This window comes from Xiphias gladius, chromosome 4 (assembly GCF_016859285.1).
Source record: "Xiphias gladius isolate SHS-SW01 ecotype Sanya breed wild chromosome 4, ASM1685928v1, whole genome shotgun sequence".
Classification (NCBI taxonomy): Eukaryota; Metazoa; Chordata; class Actinopteri; order Istiophoriformes; family Xiphiidae; genus Xiphias; species Xiphias gladius.
Genome location: NC_053403.1, coordinates 18,550,343 through 18,565,923, shown reverse-complemented (window position 1 = coordinate 18,565,923; position 15,581 = coordinate 18,550,343). Strand labels below are relative to the sequence as shown.

Sequence of the window (15,581 nt, the reverse complement as noted above, 5' to 3'; positions counted from 1 at the left end):
GGGGAGATTTTCTCCCTTTTTTCAATTGAAAAGTAACGTGTATTTGCCTTTCGGAGGAAAGGGGCTACCATTAGTATTTGTAAAAAGGAAAAGAGATGGCACTTGTTAGCCAGTCAGACAAGGGTAATCCTACTTGCTACACTGTTGTTGTTCCTTTCGTCTTATCTTATTAGCATCCTGCTTTGATTGGGTGGGATTGTGGGAGAAGAAAACGGGGAGGCAGCATTTATGGCCGTATTTTTCCTTTTACAGGCTGCTTCACCGCAAGAGATATTGAAAGCCATTCATTGTACACTTATGATTCCCCTTATTTCATCCACTTATTTGTCTAGAGCAATTACTGCAAGAGAGAGCACTATACACAGACAAACACATGACAAGCATAAGCTGTTTTTATGTTTGTTTGTCACTTAAATATAAATCAGTGGTGTAACAGGAACAATATCTAGTTTACAAACAATATAGTATTAACAACCTTCATACACACTATATGACACTCACATCCACAGTAGCTATTTATTGTAAGTAGTAAAGGTTGAGTGAAAAAAATTGCAATAACATTAATTAGGAGAAAAAAAAAACAAATTTTCTCACTTACCTAGTTGTGCATATAGATTTAGTTTAATTTGCCTAGGTTTTGAGATATCCATCTCATGGATTTCTGCCTCTGCCCCAAAACAAGAGAGACGGAGGGAATCTCATTTGTGATGCTCAACTCCCAAAAAAAGAAAAGACATTTAGACATTTTAATAGGAACATGTCTTTCCAGAAACAGTGTCCCTCTTACTAATAATAATCCCCAGAACGCACTGTGAACAGTTTTTATAGGGGCTGTTTTTTTGGTAGAAAGTAGTTCCCTTTTCAGTGAAAACTATTTACAGCAACGTCTGTGGATTATCCAAAGCACCAGGGACATTTTTATTCGGAAACACACACTGATGTTGAATATTTCAAACATAATTTTTCAATGCTGTGAGAAACACAGAAATGTATGGATGGGTTGAGGCAAGTAAACCTGAAGCAGATAAAACCAAAACTAATTGCCAGGCTAGATTTTTTAAATATTTTGGGTGGACAGACCCTTTAAATGAGAGGATGCTTACAAATTTGCAGCAGACTTTATTCATTTTAAATATGTTTTTTATTAACTTTTATTATTTTTTTACATTCACTTTACCCCATAAAACCTATACTACTATCTACAAGTAAAAGGAAGAAACACAAGTTTGTCTTCTGTTTCTTGGATGAAAGAGGGCTTGCACTGTCATGTCCATAGATGGCATTGCAGACAGGGGAGTTAACTGCTCAAGGTTAAGGGGCTACACTCTCCCTGTATACTGGCGTAATTCATACTTTTTCCAGAAAGCCCTCTTCTCTGTGTCTGTCTCTCCCAGAGCAGAGCAGAGCAAGCCAAAATGAAATAAAGCCTAAGATATTATCAGGGTGGTTGGTGCCAGCGGAGCTTGTCTGGGCCTGTGGTCTGGCGGGGCAGCGCTGGCCCATACTAGCGCTTGTATATGTGTGGGTGTGAGTGTGTTTTTGTGTGTGTGTGTCCTAAAGGCACTGGATAGATGAAAGCTTTCTTTAACCATAAGCTATGCAGGAGCCGTGCCAGGAACAGGAAATGTATCAGCGTGATAACAGCCAGAAAGACAGAGAGAAAACGAGAAAGAGAGAAATGAGAGTGAGAGAGAGACAGAGGGAGAGGCCGCATGGAACCCACAGGGGGAGGCCTAGGGCCAAACTCAGCCCCATCACACACTCACATCTCACTTCATAAATATGTGTTGGGTGTGTATGTTGAGGGATGAATCTATACAGTACATGTCTGCATTTGTATGTGTTTACGGGTGTGTGTGGAGTATCTGAGGTTAAATGTTAGAGACAGTGCAAGCCAAGAGACAGTTTGACACACCTGAGTATGTTTTGGGACCCATTACAGAGAGAACAGAATTCACCTGGAGACATGACCGTTGCAAGGCTAATAATGTTGTGCTGCTGGCCTTCACAGTATCATAAGACAAGAGAGATAGATCAACAGATAGATGGAAAGAACAAAAAGAGAGAGGGACAGTCTCACATTTCCTTATTGCACATAGAAGCTAGAGTTGACTATCTTTTGTATATTCAATTGATAGTTTTAGATCAGAGTTCATTTATTTGTGGGTAATCAGCAGATACTGACAGTAAAAGAAATTCATCTGTCTCATTTTTTAAATTGTCTTAAATCATTTAAGGGTCTCATATTTAGCTGTACTACACATTATATCAAGGTGAAAATTGACCCATAGCCTACAGATGAAATTATTTAAAGTTTGACATTTTGTGAAATATGCTTATTTGCTTTCTTGCTGAGAGTTAGATGAGAAAATTAATACCATTCACACGTCTGTACATTAAATATGAAGCTACAGCCAGCAGGCAGTTAGCTTAGCTTAACACATAGACTGTAAACAGGGGGAAACAGCTACCCTGACTCTTTTCAAAGGTAACAAAATTGGCCTACCAGCACCTCTTAAGCTCACTAATTCTAGTTATATCTTATTTCATTAATCCATACAAAAAGTGTAAAAATAATGGGACAAGACACCAGGAAGTCACTTCTCCACGGCAAGAAAAAGTTTGGTACATAACACCCTATACAACCACAGTTTTTGTCATTTATAGATGTAGTTTTTTTCACAAATCTAGCAGTAGCAGTCAAATAAAGAGAGCTGAATATCTCTGGTCCATTTAAATTTCAACACTCTCCCCTTTTGTTGCTTCAGTTTAGTAAGCTAACACTAATTAGATAAATTGCAAAATGGTGTCAAATGATACAACACTGCTTCTGCTCTGTCCAGCCTCACAGCCTATGCTTTGCGTTCAAGCATGAGGAAAAAGCACTGTATCCTCTCACAACCTTAAATTGCCAGAATTAAATATTAAACTAGAGAAATTGTAGAGTAACAGTGAAATAGCTCATAAAAGTTCAGGTTATCTTTCCCAGTCACTGGAATGGATTGTATGCCATTTCTGAAGCATGTGAGGGTCAAGTTTTATAGCGAGCTGGCTGGGTTGGAAGGACTTATGCGATGCATTCAGGGCCACAGTGGTATTTTCCTGTGGGCTGCTAGTTAAGTAGGACTGGCTGCTTGGCACCAATAGGCAGAAGTCAGCTGGGGACCATTACTAGGAATATAGCACCCAGTCAAAGAATGGTAGACCAAGATATACACACTGAGCATGGGCATATGGATGCAAACACATTCATACAGTAAATTGCACATTGCACAATCCATACATATATACACATACTGTACATCACAAACAGAGACACAATATCAACTTTTTTTTCCCCATTTTTCCTTTTCTTCTCTTTTCATACTCTCTGTCTCTCTGACACACACACACACACACACACACACACACACACACACACACACACACACACACACACACACACACCAAACACACACACACACACACACACACACACACACACACACACACACACACACACACACACACACACACACACACACACAGAGGTAAGATGAACTGAAGGCGCTCACATATAAAAGTGTGATATGTCACTGCAGAAGGTGCAACCTTGGAGTGAGATGAGCACTATATCCCTATGTGTAACGATTTGCTTTTGTTAAATTAATCCGTCAATGATGAAAAAATAAAGCCACATTTTCATTTTCTTAAAAAACAACACAATACATTACATGGACTGTTTGTGTAAAATGATTGCTCCGATGAAAAATTTAATAAACCCACAAATTCGCATGTCACTCATATGTCAAAGTCAATTTCCTATTCACTGCCAGTGAATAGGAAATTGACTTTCTGGACAAAGTGAGAGTCCCTGAGGGGTATAACTGGAGCTCATTTGGATGTAAAACCGCAGACAAACATTGTGTGTGTCCACAATGTCAGTCTCCATTTCATTGTCAAAGCAGCTTGTTTTTTTTGTCATTTGATGCCATCACCTATCCAAACATTTTGTTTTTTATTTAATTTGCTGCATCATTGGGGACATTTACCTTAAAATATTTGACCCACTAATTATTCTGTTTATCAGTGGTAGATTTTTCTTTTCATTCAACACGCTTGCACCCCTAGTAATGATGCAATTGCATCCTTTTTTTGATTTTATGTCATTTGCTTTCCCTGCTGTGTCATAGTAAAATGGGTAGCTAATGGAATGAGAGATTAAGTACTTGTACTTCTATTGAAAATGGAAATGTAGGTGATAAAGAAAAACATACTGCCTGCAATTCTCTTTTTTCCACTGTCTTTCCCTCTTTTCTTATTTTCTTTTTCTCCCACCACCCTTCCTTTCCTTCTTTCATCTTCTCCTCCATCTTGCTCCTCTCTCTTACATCTTCTTGCAACCACAAGCACGACTGAGTGTCATCCATTTGTCAGCATCACATGATAGACAGCAGACCCCACAAGAGTGTGCACATAACCCAAAACACATACAAACACACAAACACACACACACACACACACACACACACACACACACACACACACACACACACACACACACACACACACACACACACACACACACACACACACACTTGTGCACATACACATACAGGCACTGGGACCAGTTAGCAGCTGATGGCGATGAGTCAGGCTTAGAAAAATGCCACTGAGGGCTCAGCTAATGCACTTTATGGAGCTCCCTTTTTCTTTTCATTCTCTCTCTATCTTTTTTGTCTATATCGCTCCCTTCTTCTCCCTCCCTCTTTTTCCTTCTTTGTCCTAGAAGCCGGGCCAAGAGTCATAGCTCTTTACTGACAGAGAGGTCTTTCCAGTTATTTTTCATAGCGCATCCCCTGTGCCCTAGCTGGGATAGCTTGCCTCATGGCAGCAACATGCTTCCTTGGTCGTGCTACATGAGAGCCCCTTCCACTCATGCATTGTTGTACAGCTGGACTCACTCAATGTCGGTGTTCATGCCTGTGATCAAGTTGTTGGAGATACCTGATCCCTTTTATTGTTAATTTGACCTGCATCCCAGGAGGCATGAGGGTCAAGCTGGAGTACACAGATACCTAGTACAGGTGATTAGTGTGTACATGAGAGAAAGAGAAGAAAGGGAGAGAAAGAAAATTGAAGAGATTAATATAATTAGGAAGTGAAAGAAAATATTTTGAACTTTGATTTCAGTCCCATACACTTTACAGCAAAAACATTAAGGAGCACTGTTTCTTTAAATCCTCTCTTGGGCTACAGGCATTTCAGCTGGTCATATTGGCTGCAGACATACACACAGACATACATACACAAACACAGACAGACACACACACACACACACACACACACACACACACACAAACATACACATGCATACACGCATACACACATACACACATACACTCACACACAGATGTATATGGTTAGCAGGCCAAAGCTGGTTTGAGTTAGCATGGAGCCAGTCACACTGTGTGAGAGCCTTACCCCCTGCCTGCTACTGCCACCCTCCACAGTCGCTCTCCTTCTCTCTGTCTCTCCATCTCCCTTTTTCTTTGACTACATATGTGTGACAGTCAGCTGCTGCTCGCCAGAGCCATGGTTTACCATCCGAAGCCCCTATTCCCTGTGAAACACAACTACACACACACACACACACACACACACACAAACACACACACAAACACACACACACACACACACACACACACACACACACACACACACACACACACACACACACACACACACACACACACACACACACAGTTGATCTGTGTGGCCCCATGTCTCCTGATTAGCCCCCTTTATGACAAACAAGCCATCAGAGCAGAGGCGAGTGGATCACGGAAGAAGAAGGAGGAGGAGGAGGAGCAGGAGGGACGGATGGGAGATGTGAGGAGGAGGAGAGGAGCAGAGGTGGGGACAGGGGGGTGAGGAGAGGAGGCTGGGACCCCTGGGGACCCCTAGATCACAGCCATGCTAATGAGGAGCTGCTTTGCCAGCAGTAGAGGTGTCAGCTAACCCCTGACAGGTGCACACACGCTTACTCCTTGTGGGCTTGTGCTGGCTGGTGCACGTGTGTGTTTGTCAGAGTGTGTGTGCATGCACAGAGAGGGTAGAGGAGAGGAGGGGCTGCAGGGGCAGGTTTCTGTCCCAGTGGCCTAGCCTGCGGGCGGCTTTGTTCTGTATGCAAATCTGTCGCTGTGGAGTTCTGTCGCCCTTGATGGAATGTTGGAGCAGTACAGCGAACCTGAACCACAGGAATGCTGCAGTGCACACACACACATATAGGTACACACCTACACATTAACACTCATGCGACACCTACTGTAGCATATCCTCTGCCTCCCGACTCACCTCTTCATTAACAACCAGAACTTTCATTGTCTTCTGTTTCTGCACTAAAGCAACATTATTCTTCACACTCCAAACTTTGTTCCTTGAATGTAATATTTTTCACCTTGTTTTCACCCTGAATGTTGTACGGTCGAGAAGTTGGTGGGCTAGCATTCAAATTCTACTTATTTTCAATTATTTTTTTCCCTGAGCTTTGAGATAGTAAATTTGGCATCATTGAGCATTCATTACCATCGACTAACTTTTCACTGTCAGCTGCAAAGCTCTAGTTTGCCCATCTTGTCGAAGGCTGAGCTTGTGGATTTTTGTTATTCTTCTGTGGTCTTATTATAAGTCCCTTTGGATTAGAGCATCTGATAAAGGCCTTAAAATGTAAGTGTAATATAAATGGAAGGAGCTCATGCTCCGAAGTATAAATTGGACTCATGCTGGAGGGATGGCATATGTGAATTCCTAAATTAAACACAAATCCACATGTCTGCACCATATGCCTGGTGTCTACCTCAGCCCCGCCAAACTCACACCAACTTTTCTACACTGGCCATATGCGAACAGCCAATACCATGGCTCCCCATCATTCACTGGCATTTTGTTTGTACTTTTAAAGAAAAAATAATGGCTATAAAAGGCAATCTGGAAAGAATAAAATCTGATGTAAAGCTCAGATCTTAGTCCCTGAAGACTGGGTTAATTGGCCTGGTGGTTTAGTAAAAAAACCAACCCAGGAGAGAAGGAGAGCATTATTACTGGCCCACCTCACCTCCACGCATGTGCCAATGTTTTAATAACTTCCTCCAGGCCTCCTGGCCCTTAGCACTCGTTTTGTTGTACAGGGCAAAGAGCTGCCCCCCTGTGCTGGTCTCAGGCTTGTATTGTGTGTCTCTGTTTCATGGAAAACTCTGCCTGGGTGGACACCTGGGCAGAAATATACTGTAACTGATAGTGAGTTTTTTCGAGGTGAATCCCATCACACTGTAGTATTTACAGGTGTATTGCTAGCTAAATGAAGAAAAGCAGTGAAATTCAGTGTGTAATGCAGCACCATATCACAGAATCCTGTTGTGACTCCATTTCATTTAACCTGTAATCTCAGTCATTTTGACAGAACAGTGTGTGTGTCACTATATGTGTGTCTGTGTGCATGTGGTGTGCCAGAGTAAATTGGGCGATTAGGTCCGGCATCAGTGACTGCGTGCAGAGGAGAATGTAACTATTCTAACTGATAGTTGACCTTGGTGGTCAGCAGTGTCTGGCTGTCAGGCAGAGGACTGCAATTACCACAAACTGAGGCATGACACAACCCACCATAATTCTTTAATGAATGCTTTTATTGGCTGGAGCACTGAGCAGCGACAAATATTCACACTGTCCCAGAATATGTGCAAGTGTGTGTGTGTGTGTGAGAGGAAAGAATGGAATGAGGAAGTCTGCAACCTAAAGTGTGTGTTTATATTTATGCAAAGTATGTGTGTGTGAGTGTGTGTGTTTGTGTCTCATAGTCATATAGAGAAACATAGGTAGGTATCACATTGGTTTCTAAAGGGAGATTTTGCAGCATGCAGGTTTGGGTTTACCAGTTACCTTTCTGTTGGTTAGAACCAGAAAATTTTAAATTTGGGCAAACAGAAGAATTGGAAATGGAGCTGATGTGGCACAAGCAAACCACAGCTCAGTGTGATCGAGATACCTGTCCCTAGAGATGCCCTTGTTGAGGCTTTATCTCTGATTCCCTTATTTGCTATTCCAGTGTCACCCCCCCCTCCACGCTTGCTTGTTTGGGAAGTTGATAAAATTTGTTTTAGGCTGTCATTAGGCAGTAGCCATCAGCTGCGACTAGCTATTAGCTGCCATGCTTCCTTTAACAGCATATGGCTCAGCTGTGTAAGATATGACAAGGTGCAAATGTGTTGCTGTAGTGGTGGTGGGGGTGGTGGTATATGATAGCTTGTAGTATTGATGAGGCCATGTGTGCAAAAAAATACAGATAAAAGAAAAAAAACATAATTTGATTAATTTAACGTGATCATCAGTCCCCCTCCCAATCTCACATCTTCAGTTCATATTGATCATCGTGTGTTGATGGGATTATACAGCTCCCAAGGCTATAGACCCGACTCTGTCTCTCGGGGCATGTAAATAGTCTCGTGTGTCAGTGTGTACGTGTGTGTATATGCATGTGTGCTCAAGCATGTCTGGCCCTTAAAGTCCCTCCACCCCTCTTCTTACCCCCTCTCATCCTCCTTTTCCCTTCCCTCTCTCACTCTCTTCTCCCCATCCAAGCTGTTAAGCTGTCCAGCTCTCTGCTGCCAAGCGGCCGTGTGAAGTCTAGCCAAACTAAACATGGGCAGGCAGCCCGCCACTCGCCCCACACATACACACACAGACACACACACATACATGCTCAAAAATTACGTTCACATACGTGTCCATACACATGCACATGCACACGCTCATGCACACACGTTAGTAGCAGGAGTCAGGTCATGTCCCACCCCACACAAACAGTGAGAGTGACTGCTGCACCAGAGCCCCACTAATAGCAGAGAAAAACAGACAGAATCAGTAAATGAGCCCCTCATTAACTTTTTCTGACCCTGTCTCCCCTGGGGAAAGCTGAACCAATCACACCGCCAAATCAGCTTCCTGTACTAGACACTGATCCAACATCAGCTTTCGCTCATCTGTTCTGCGTGGTACAAGTGTGTGCATGTGAATTTGTGAGTGTACCCAAGTGTGTTGTGAGAGAGGCGGGAGATGGAGAAGAAAAGTGAAAAGAAAATATTGCTGTGCACGTATCAGTGTCTGCATGTGTGTTTTACATTCCATGACAATGGGTGGCTTTGAGACAGTCAGCCATCTTAAGGGCTCTTTTCTTGATCACATAAGACTTTGGGCAAGAGTAACTTCTCTGTCTTTGTTTTCCAAACCAACTTGACTCCTCTTGCGGTAGCTGCTGATGATAAAGTAGATGCAGATGCCTTGCAAGCAAACACAAGACTGTGGAAATGCCTCTTCATCGCAGCCTGTGTTGAATTAGATGATTCCCAACCCCAGCTCTTTTTATGAGTCACAAGCAGGCTGACAGGGCCATGCTACAGTGACTGATAGATTCATTTGGCATTATTAAGTCACGCCATTTAAGGGGGCAATTTGTTAGTGAATGACGTACAGTTTGTGTGTGTGTATGTTTGTGCCGCCACAACAGATCACTTTAGTGTACTTGTACTTGTTATTACTGTTATTACTATACTAGTGACGTAGAGCTTTATTTAATGTGGATGCTGTTAAGACCGGAGGGGTCTTTACTGTTTACACATCATTTCCATCACCTCTTCTGTCTCTCCTTTTGTGTGTCTCTTTCTCTCTAATGCCACATCTCACCCTTATTCCCTCCCCCTCCCATATTTCCTTTTCCCCCTATTGGTGTGTTTTTTTTTTCCATAGCTGCCTCCCCTGTCTCCATATGGAAATGACAGAGTAGACGAGATGGATCTGTGTATTAAAGCCTAGCTGGCATTAGAATTAGCATAATGTGTCATGGCCTTAGGGCAGTATCTGCCATCTGCATTAGCCTGTAGACACACACTCTCAAAATTTCATATGAACAGAGACAAAGCCCATAGTAGACCCTCATACATAGACACACAGAGAAAGGTGATATAACTTTACAATTCATTTTCCTAAACATAACTCCACCTATATGCACACAGGTTGTTAATAAACATGCCATATGCTGGTTTAAAATGTTGAATAAAATCTTTTTTCTGCATATTTTATTTGAATTTTGTTTGTACAACATTAATTATTTATTTCTCTTGGTCCACAGATAAAGATGAGCCATCCAGCTACATCTGCACTACCTGTAAGCAGACTTTCACCAGCGCCTGGTTCCTGCTTCAGCATGCCCAGCACACTCATGGCATCCGCATCTACCTGGACAACCACCCAGCCAATTGCTCCCTCACTCCCCGCATGGCTCTGCCTCCACCCCCAGGTGCTGATGCCCTGCCCCGTTCTCCTCTCCCCACTTTCCTCGGTGACACAAACAATCCATTCCACCTCCTCCGCATGGCCGCACCCCTGCTCAGGGAACATCCCCCTCCTCCAGCTTACATGGAGACCCGGCTACCTGCAACACCACCCTTTGTCAGCCCTCCACCTCCACCAAGACCTCCTCTAGAGCGACTAGGTCCAGAGGAGATGGGGCTGCTGTCCCAGCACCCCAGTGCCTTTGAGAGAGTGATGCGGATGACCCCCATGGAGCCTCCTTCCATGGATTTCTCCCGACGTCTGAGGGAACTGGCAGGCAACACGACCAATAATGGGGGGCCCACACCCCCCCTCTCACCCAATCGTGTGCCACCCATGCACCGCCTGCTTAGTCCCACGCTTTTCCAGCCTGGCGCCAAGCCCCCAGCATTTCTGACCTACGCCCCACAGCCACCCACCTCTCAGGGGGGACATGGTTCTTCCAGCCCTCCTGACACGCAGGGTCAGAACCAGGCCCCGGGAAAAGCTAAATCCTGTGAGTTCTGCGGCAAGATTTTCAAGTTCCAGAGCAACCTGATTGTCCACAGGCGCAGTCACACAGGAGAAAGGCCATACAAGTGTCATCTATGTGACCACGCCTGTTCCCAGGCAAGCAAGCTTAAAAGGCACATGAAGACACATATGCACAACAAGACTGGGTCCATGAGTGGCTCCCCAGAACAGGGAAATAGAGGAGAGGGAGGAGAGGGTGAAGAGAAGAGTAGAGAGGGAGATTCAAGAGGGATGGGGATGGACAATGAGGAGGAGGAGGATGAAGAGGAGGAAGAAGAAGAGGAGGAAGAGGAAGAGGAGGAAGAGCTGAGGAATGGAAGTCGGCCAGATTCCAACTTAAGTGAGGACTCACAGGAGTTCAGCCAGAATAGGGAGAATGGCCCAAGACAGTCTCCCGTGGAGAAGCCCCTGAGCAGGGATAGAGTAAGTGACAGTGGCGGGGTGGGCATCATGCACCCGTACAACCATGTGGACAATCACCTTAGACTTAACCCTAATAAGAGAAGCCTGGAGAGACAACCTAATGGAGATGGTGGAGAGAGGGGTGAAGCAGAAAGAGAAAGAGAAAATGACAGGGAGCAGGACAGAGAGCGAGATGAGCAGGAGGACCAGAGGCCTGTGATGAATGGCAGAATTAGTGTATCTGAAGCAGACTCCTTCCCTGGGCTATTCCAGCGTCGGCCCACCCCCATCACCAGCCCGAGCCCCTCCAACAACAAGAGGATCAAGATTGAGAAGGAACAGCTGGAGCTTCCTCCAACCATACCCCTTATCTCCCCGGAGAATGTCTACTCTCAACTCCTGGCTGGCTACGCTGCTTCACGACACTTCATCAGAGAACCCTTCTTGGGATTCACCGATTCCCGTCAGTCGCCATTCGCCACCTCCTCAGAGCACTCCTCTTCAGAGACAGGAAGCCTCCGCTTCTCCACCCCGCCTGGTGAGCTGATGGAAGGAGGGAGTGCCTCGGGCCGAAGTGGCAGCAGCACTCCTCACCTCCTGCGGGGACCAGGACCAGGGAGGCCCCCGAGCTCCAAGGAGAGGAGGAATGACACCTGTGAGTACTGCGGCAAGGTGTTCAAGAACTGCAGCAACCTGACGGTGCACCGACGGAGCCACACGGGGGAACGGCCCTACAAGTGTGACCTGTGCAGCTACGCCTGCGCCCAGAGCTCCAAGCTGACACGCCACATGAAGACCCATGGGCAATTTGGAAAAGAGGTATACCGCTGCGACATCTGCCACATGCCCTTCAGTGTCTACAGCACACTGGAGAAACACATGAAGAAATGGCATGGCGAACATTTGATGGCCAGTGAGGTCAAACTAGAGCAGGCGGACAGAGGTTAAGACAGCAACCATTAGTTATACAGCCTACAGTGTACTCAAGCAAACACTCACATACACATACAAAAGCTCACACACATGCACACACAAATTCCCTATTGCCAATTCTTCAGCTATGGAGCTTGGCTGGATAATCTCCCTCTTTAAAAAAATTGAGACTGATTGATGTTCATCTTTTTTTCTTGTCACAGAAACTGCCACCTGAGAATATAAACAAAGGGAAACTTTAATGAGAACTTGTCTGGAATTCCCAACTTGGTGTTTCTTGGCAATCTGTCTGAAGATTTTATCAGTTAGGAATCCATGGAGCCTTTCTACTGTGCAATAATTTCTGTATTTATTGGATTTTTGTAATGATATTTGGCATGTGCAGGTACATCTTTGTGGGATTTCATATGGAGTTAGTTTTGAAATGTGCTAAAAAAAAATTTTTTTTTCTAAAATGCGATAACTGGAAAGAAGTCACCCTTAATACAAATTTTCTTTATTTCCTTTAAGGAAGCTTATTATCATGTGAGAGTAAAATTGTGTGAAGCAGTTAGCTTTTAAAAGTAAAAATAATTGTTTTCTATATTGACTGCAGCAGCGGACTACAATCCATTCCCTCATACAGGCCTAAAGCACTGAATGTCAACCTGACAATAAAACATCATGCTGGATTTTAAAAATCCAACATTGTCTTATAGACCTGATAAGTTACTTTTAATTTATTCAGGGAATTTGTCCTTTTTTAAATATTGGCATGTGAATTTAATCAAAATGTAGTTAATGTATGACTGTCCTTGCTTCAGTCAGGACATAAATAAAGGCTGCACTTAATGGAGGTACCCTTAACTGACACTCAGAACATTCCCTATGTAGGACTAAAGCAACATATTTAATATGTTGAATAAGTTAAGACTACTTGTGATTAATGTGAGAAGGCGAACAGTCCTGTTTATTGTTTGTAAATATTTTCTTTTTTTATATATTAAAGTTGCCCTGACTGTACGTGAAAGATGGCCTAAAATTAAACAATCAGAGGACCAGCTGCTTGCATCATCTACAGTATATGCTAAGTGTAACTACCATACATTATTGCTTTATCAAACCCACTTGATTACCTCCCCCACTCCCCCAACTCATGTGTGCTTACTCAAAGGCAATTTGTTAACTGAAAGCTACTTCAACAGTTGTAACACTTTCTGAATCTTTTTCTATCTCCCTCTCGTGTCTGGCATGGCATCTCTCTCTCTGACCCAGGTTGACTTCCCCTGTCCCCTTAGGACCGACAAAATGGTTTCAAATGAAATTCATATCAATATGTGTTAGCGTATGTGTTCTTCTCTCTGCAGTGTGCTCTAAGCCTCACTCCGACGGCGTCTTTTCACAGTTCACTAGCTCAGATTCATGCATTAGCGCGGCTTTTAAAAGGAAGCCTGTTCATTCGCCTCACAAAGTGATATGGGTTTAACTCCCAGTAACAGATTTTGAGACACTGTGCATGTTTGTGACTTTTGGGGATTATGGTTTTTATTTTCTGCATCATTCATCCTGAAATGAATCTGGTGCAAAAAAAAGAAGGCTATATGAGTTATGATAATTTTGAGCACAGTTACACTGGGGGAATGGCTGGGCGACCTTGAGTAGGGGCTATTTTTAGGGTGGAATGAAAGTTTGGAGCTGAGAAATGAAGACATGTGAGAAACAAATGGAGGGAGAGAGGGCGAGACCTTGACCAGGGAGAAGAGTCATTCAAATGAAATTGGAAGCATATGAAAATTGTGTGTGTTTTGTTTTTTTTTGTACGCAAATGCACATCTAGTGGTCACATCTTATAAAGGACCATCAGAGTGAGACAGAAGGACCGTGAGAAGGAGGAAGCCACATGAAAAGAGAATGAGACTACATCTTTCATTTTGCTACTGCAATTCTCAGTTATCAAAATTATCTTCACTTGAAAGTTTGACCTACTTTTTTGGCGTGCTGTCAGGTTTTATGTGCAGCATTTCATTTTAATAGAAAAAAGGAATACAGTGTACCTTCAATGCAAATTCCTCTTTTCGTTATTTTAGAAAGGAAATTATGTCAAGGTCACAGCAGCTCTCCACCACACAGTTCAATATATTTTAGTGAATTAACACAAGAAGTGAGATCGGCTGAAGAGCTAAGTTCAGCTTGCTCACACATGTTGATGCATGAGTACAAAACTCAAAGTCCTGTCATAAATGCATAGTGGATTAATTCCAAGAATATTCAGTTCAGAATTAGGCTAAAATGAGCCATACAGCAATGAAATATATCCCATTGAAATGAACAGTGGAACCCTGACAGAGATCCAAATCACACATGGACATTCAGTCTTACAATATGTTTACAGTGTTGAAGTATGCCATTAATGAAATACTCTGTGTAAGTGTTTAAAATGATAATAAAGTATTGTTTTCTCCAATGATCTTTCAACTGTTTTTGAATGCCATAGCAGTTTTGTAATATTATCCTGGTGGAGGGATTTTATCTTCATGAATATGTTTCTGTATGATTACTTGTTCACTGTATGGGAAGACGCTTTTTTAAATGTAATATTGCAGAATCATGCCAGATTATTATTTTTTTCTAATAAGAGTGGTGCCATTATTGACTTTTGTTTTCTTCAGTCTTTTCTTTTAATTTTTTAATTCTAATTTTTTTTTTGAATGACGTTCCTGTTGGTTTGGTGAAACTATCCCTCAAGGATGTAAAATAAAATAATTTAAAAAATGAGAAAAATTAACCTAAAAGCTGAATCTTTGGCAGGAGAATACAATGGTTTGTGAGTGAATGTTTTTCCAAATTCATTCTATGAGACATCCATGGACATTAAGTTTTTTGCTGTTTTTTCTCATGGTTGGCTGAAGGTCTTGTGATGGCACTTACAGCTGTAATTTTAAATACATTTTCATATTTCACTTTTCACAACTTTCACTTACACACTTTGTACAAAATAGTTTCCTTGTTCTTTTTGGGGGGAGTGCATCATTGTGAAAAAAGTGATTTCAGAACAGTACACATCTGCTGTTTTGAACATATATGTATTTTTGTAATGTGTTGAAAAATCAATACAAGAAAGCCAACACTTCAATAAATGTTGCAATTCTCTATGACTGAAGCAACTTTTCATTCTGATTATTTCACCTTCTTCCTTGAACATTATACCATCACACAAAATAACAACCTATATTGCAACAGCTATAAGGACCACTAATGGTTTTAGTGTTCAGTTATACTGTAACTAATATAACTTTAAACAAAGCTTCCTGCTAGCCCACATCTTGTGATATACCACATCTGAGGTGACAGATAATTCATATTTATATCTGTAATAGATTAAATAAAAA

General features: G+C 42.6%; 1 protein-coding gene across 2 annotated transcripts in view; it reads left to right on the top strand.

Annotated features, from left to right (window-relative positions):
* bcl11bb (BAF chromatin remodeling complex subunit BCL11B b) overlaps window positions 1–15,302 on the top strand; it is a 34,870-nt gene extending 19,568 nt beyond the window's left edge. For both annotated transcript variants that reach the window (XM_040125509.1, XM_040125508.1), the window contains exon 4: window positions 10,163–15,302. In XM_040125509.1, coding sequence (XP_039981443.1) covers window positions 10,163–12,228 — 2,066 coding nt within the window. In that variant the 3' untranslated portion in view covers window positions 12,229–15,302. The remainder of the gene's footprint in view (window positions 1–10,162) is intronic.
* Window positions 15,303–15,581: the final 279 nt, after the last annotated feature.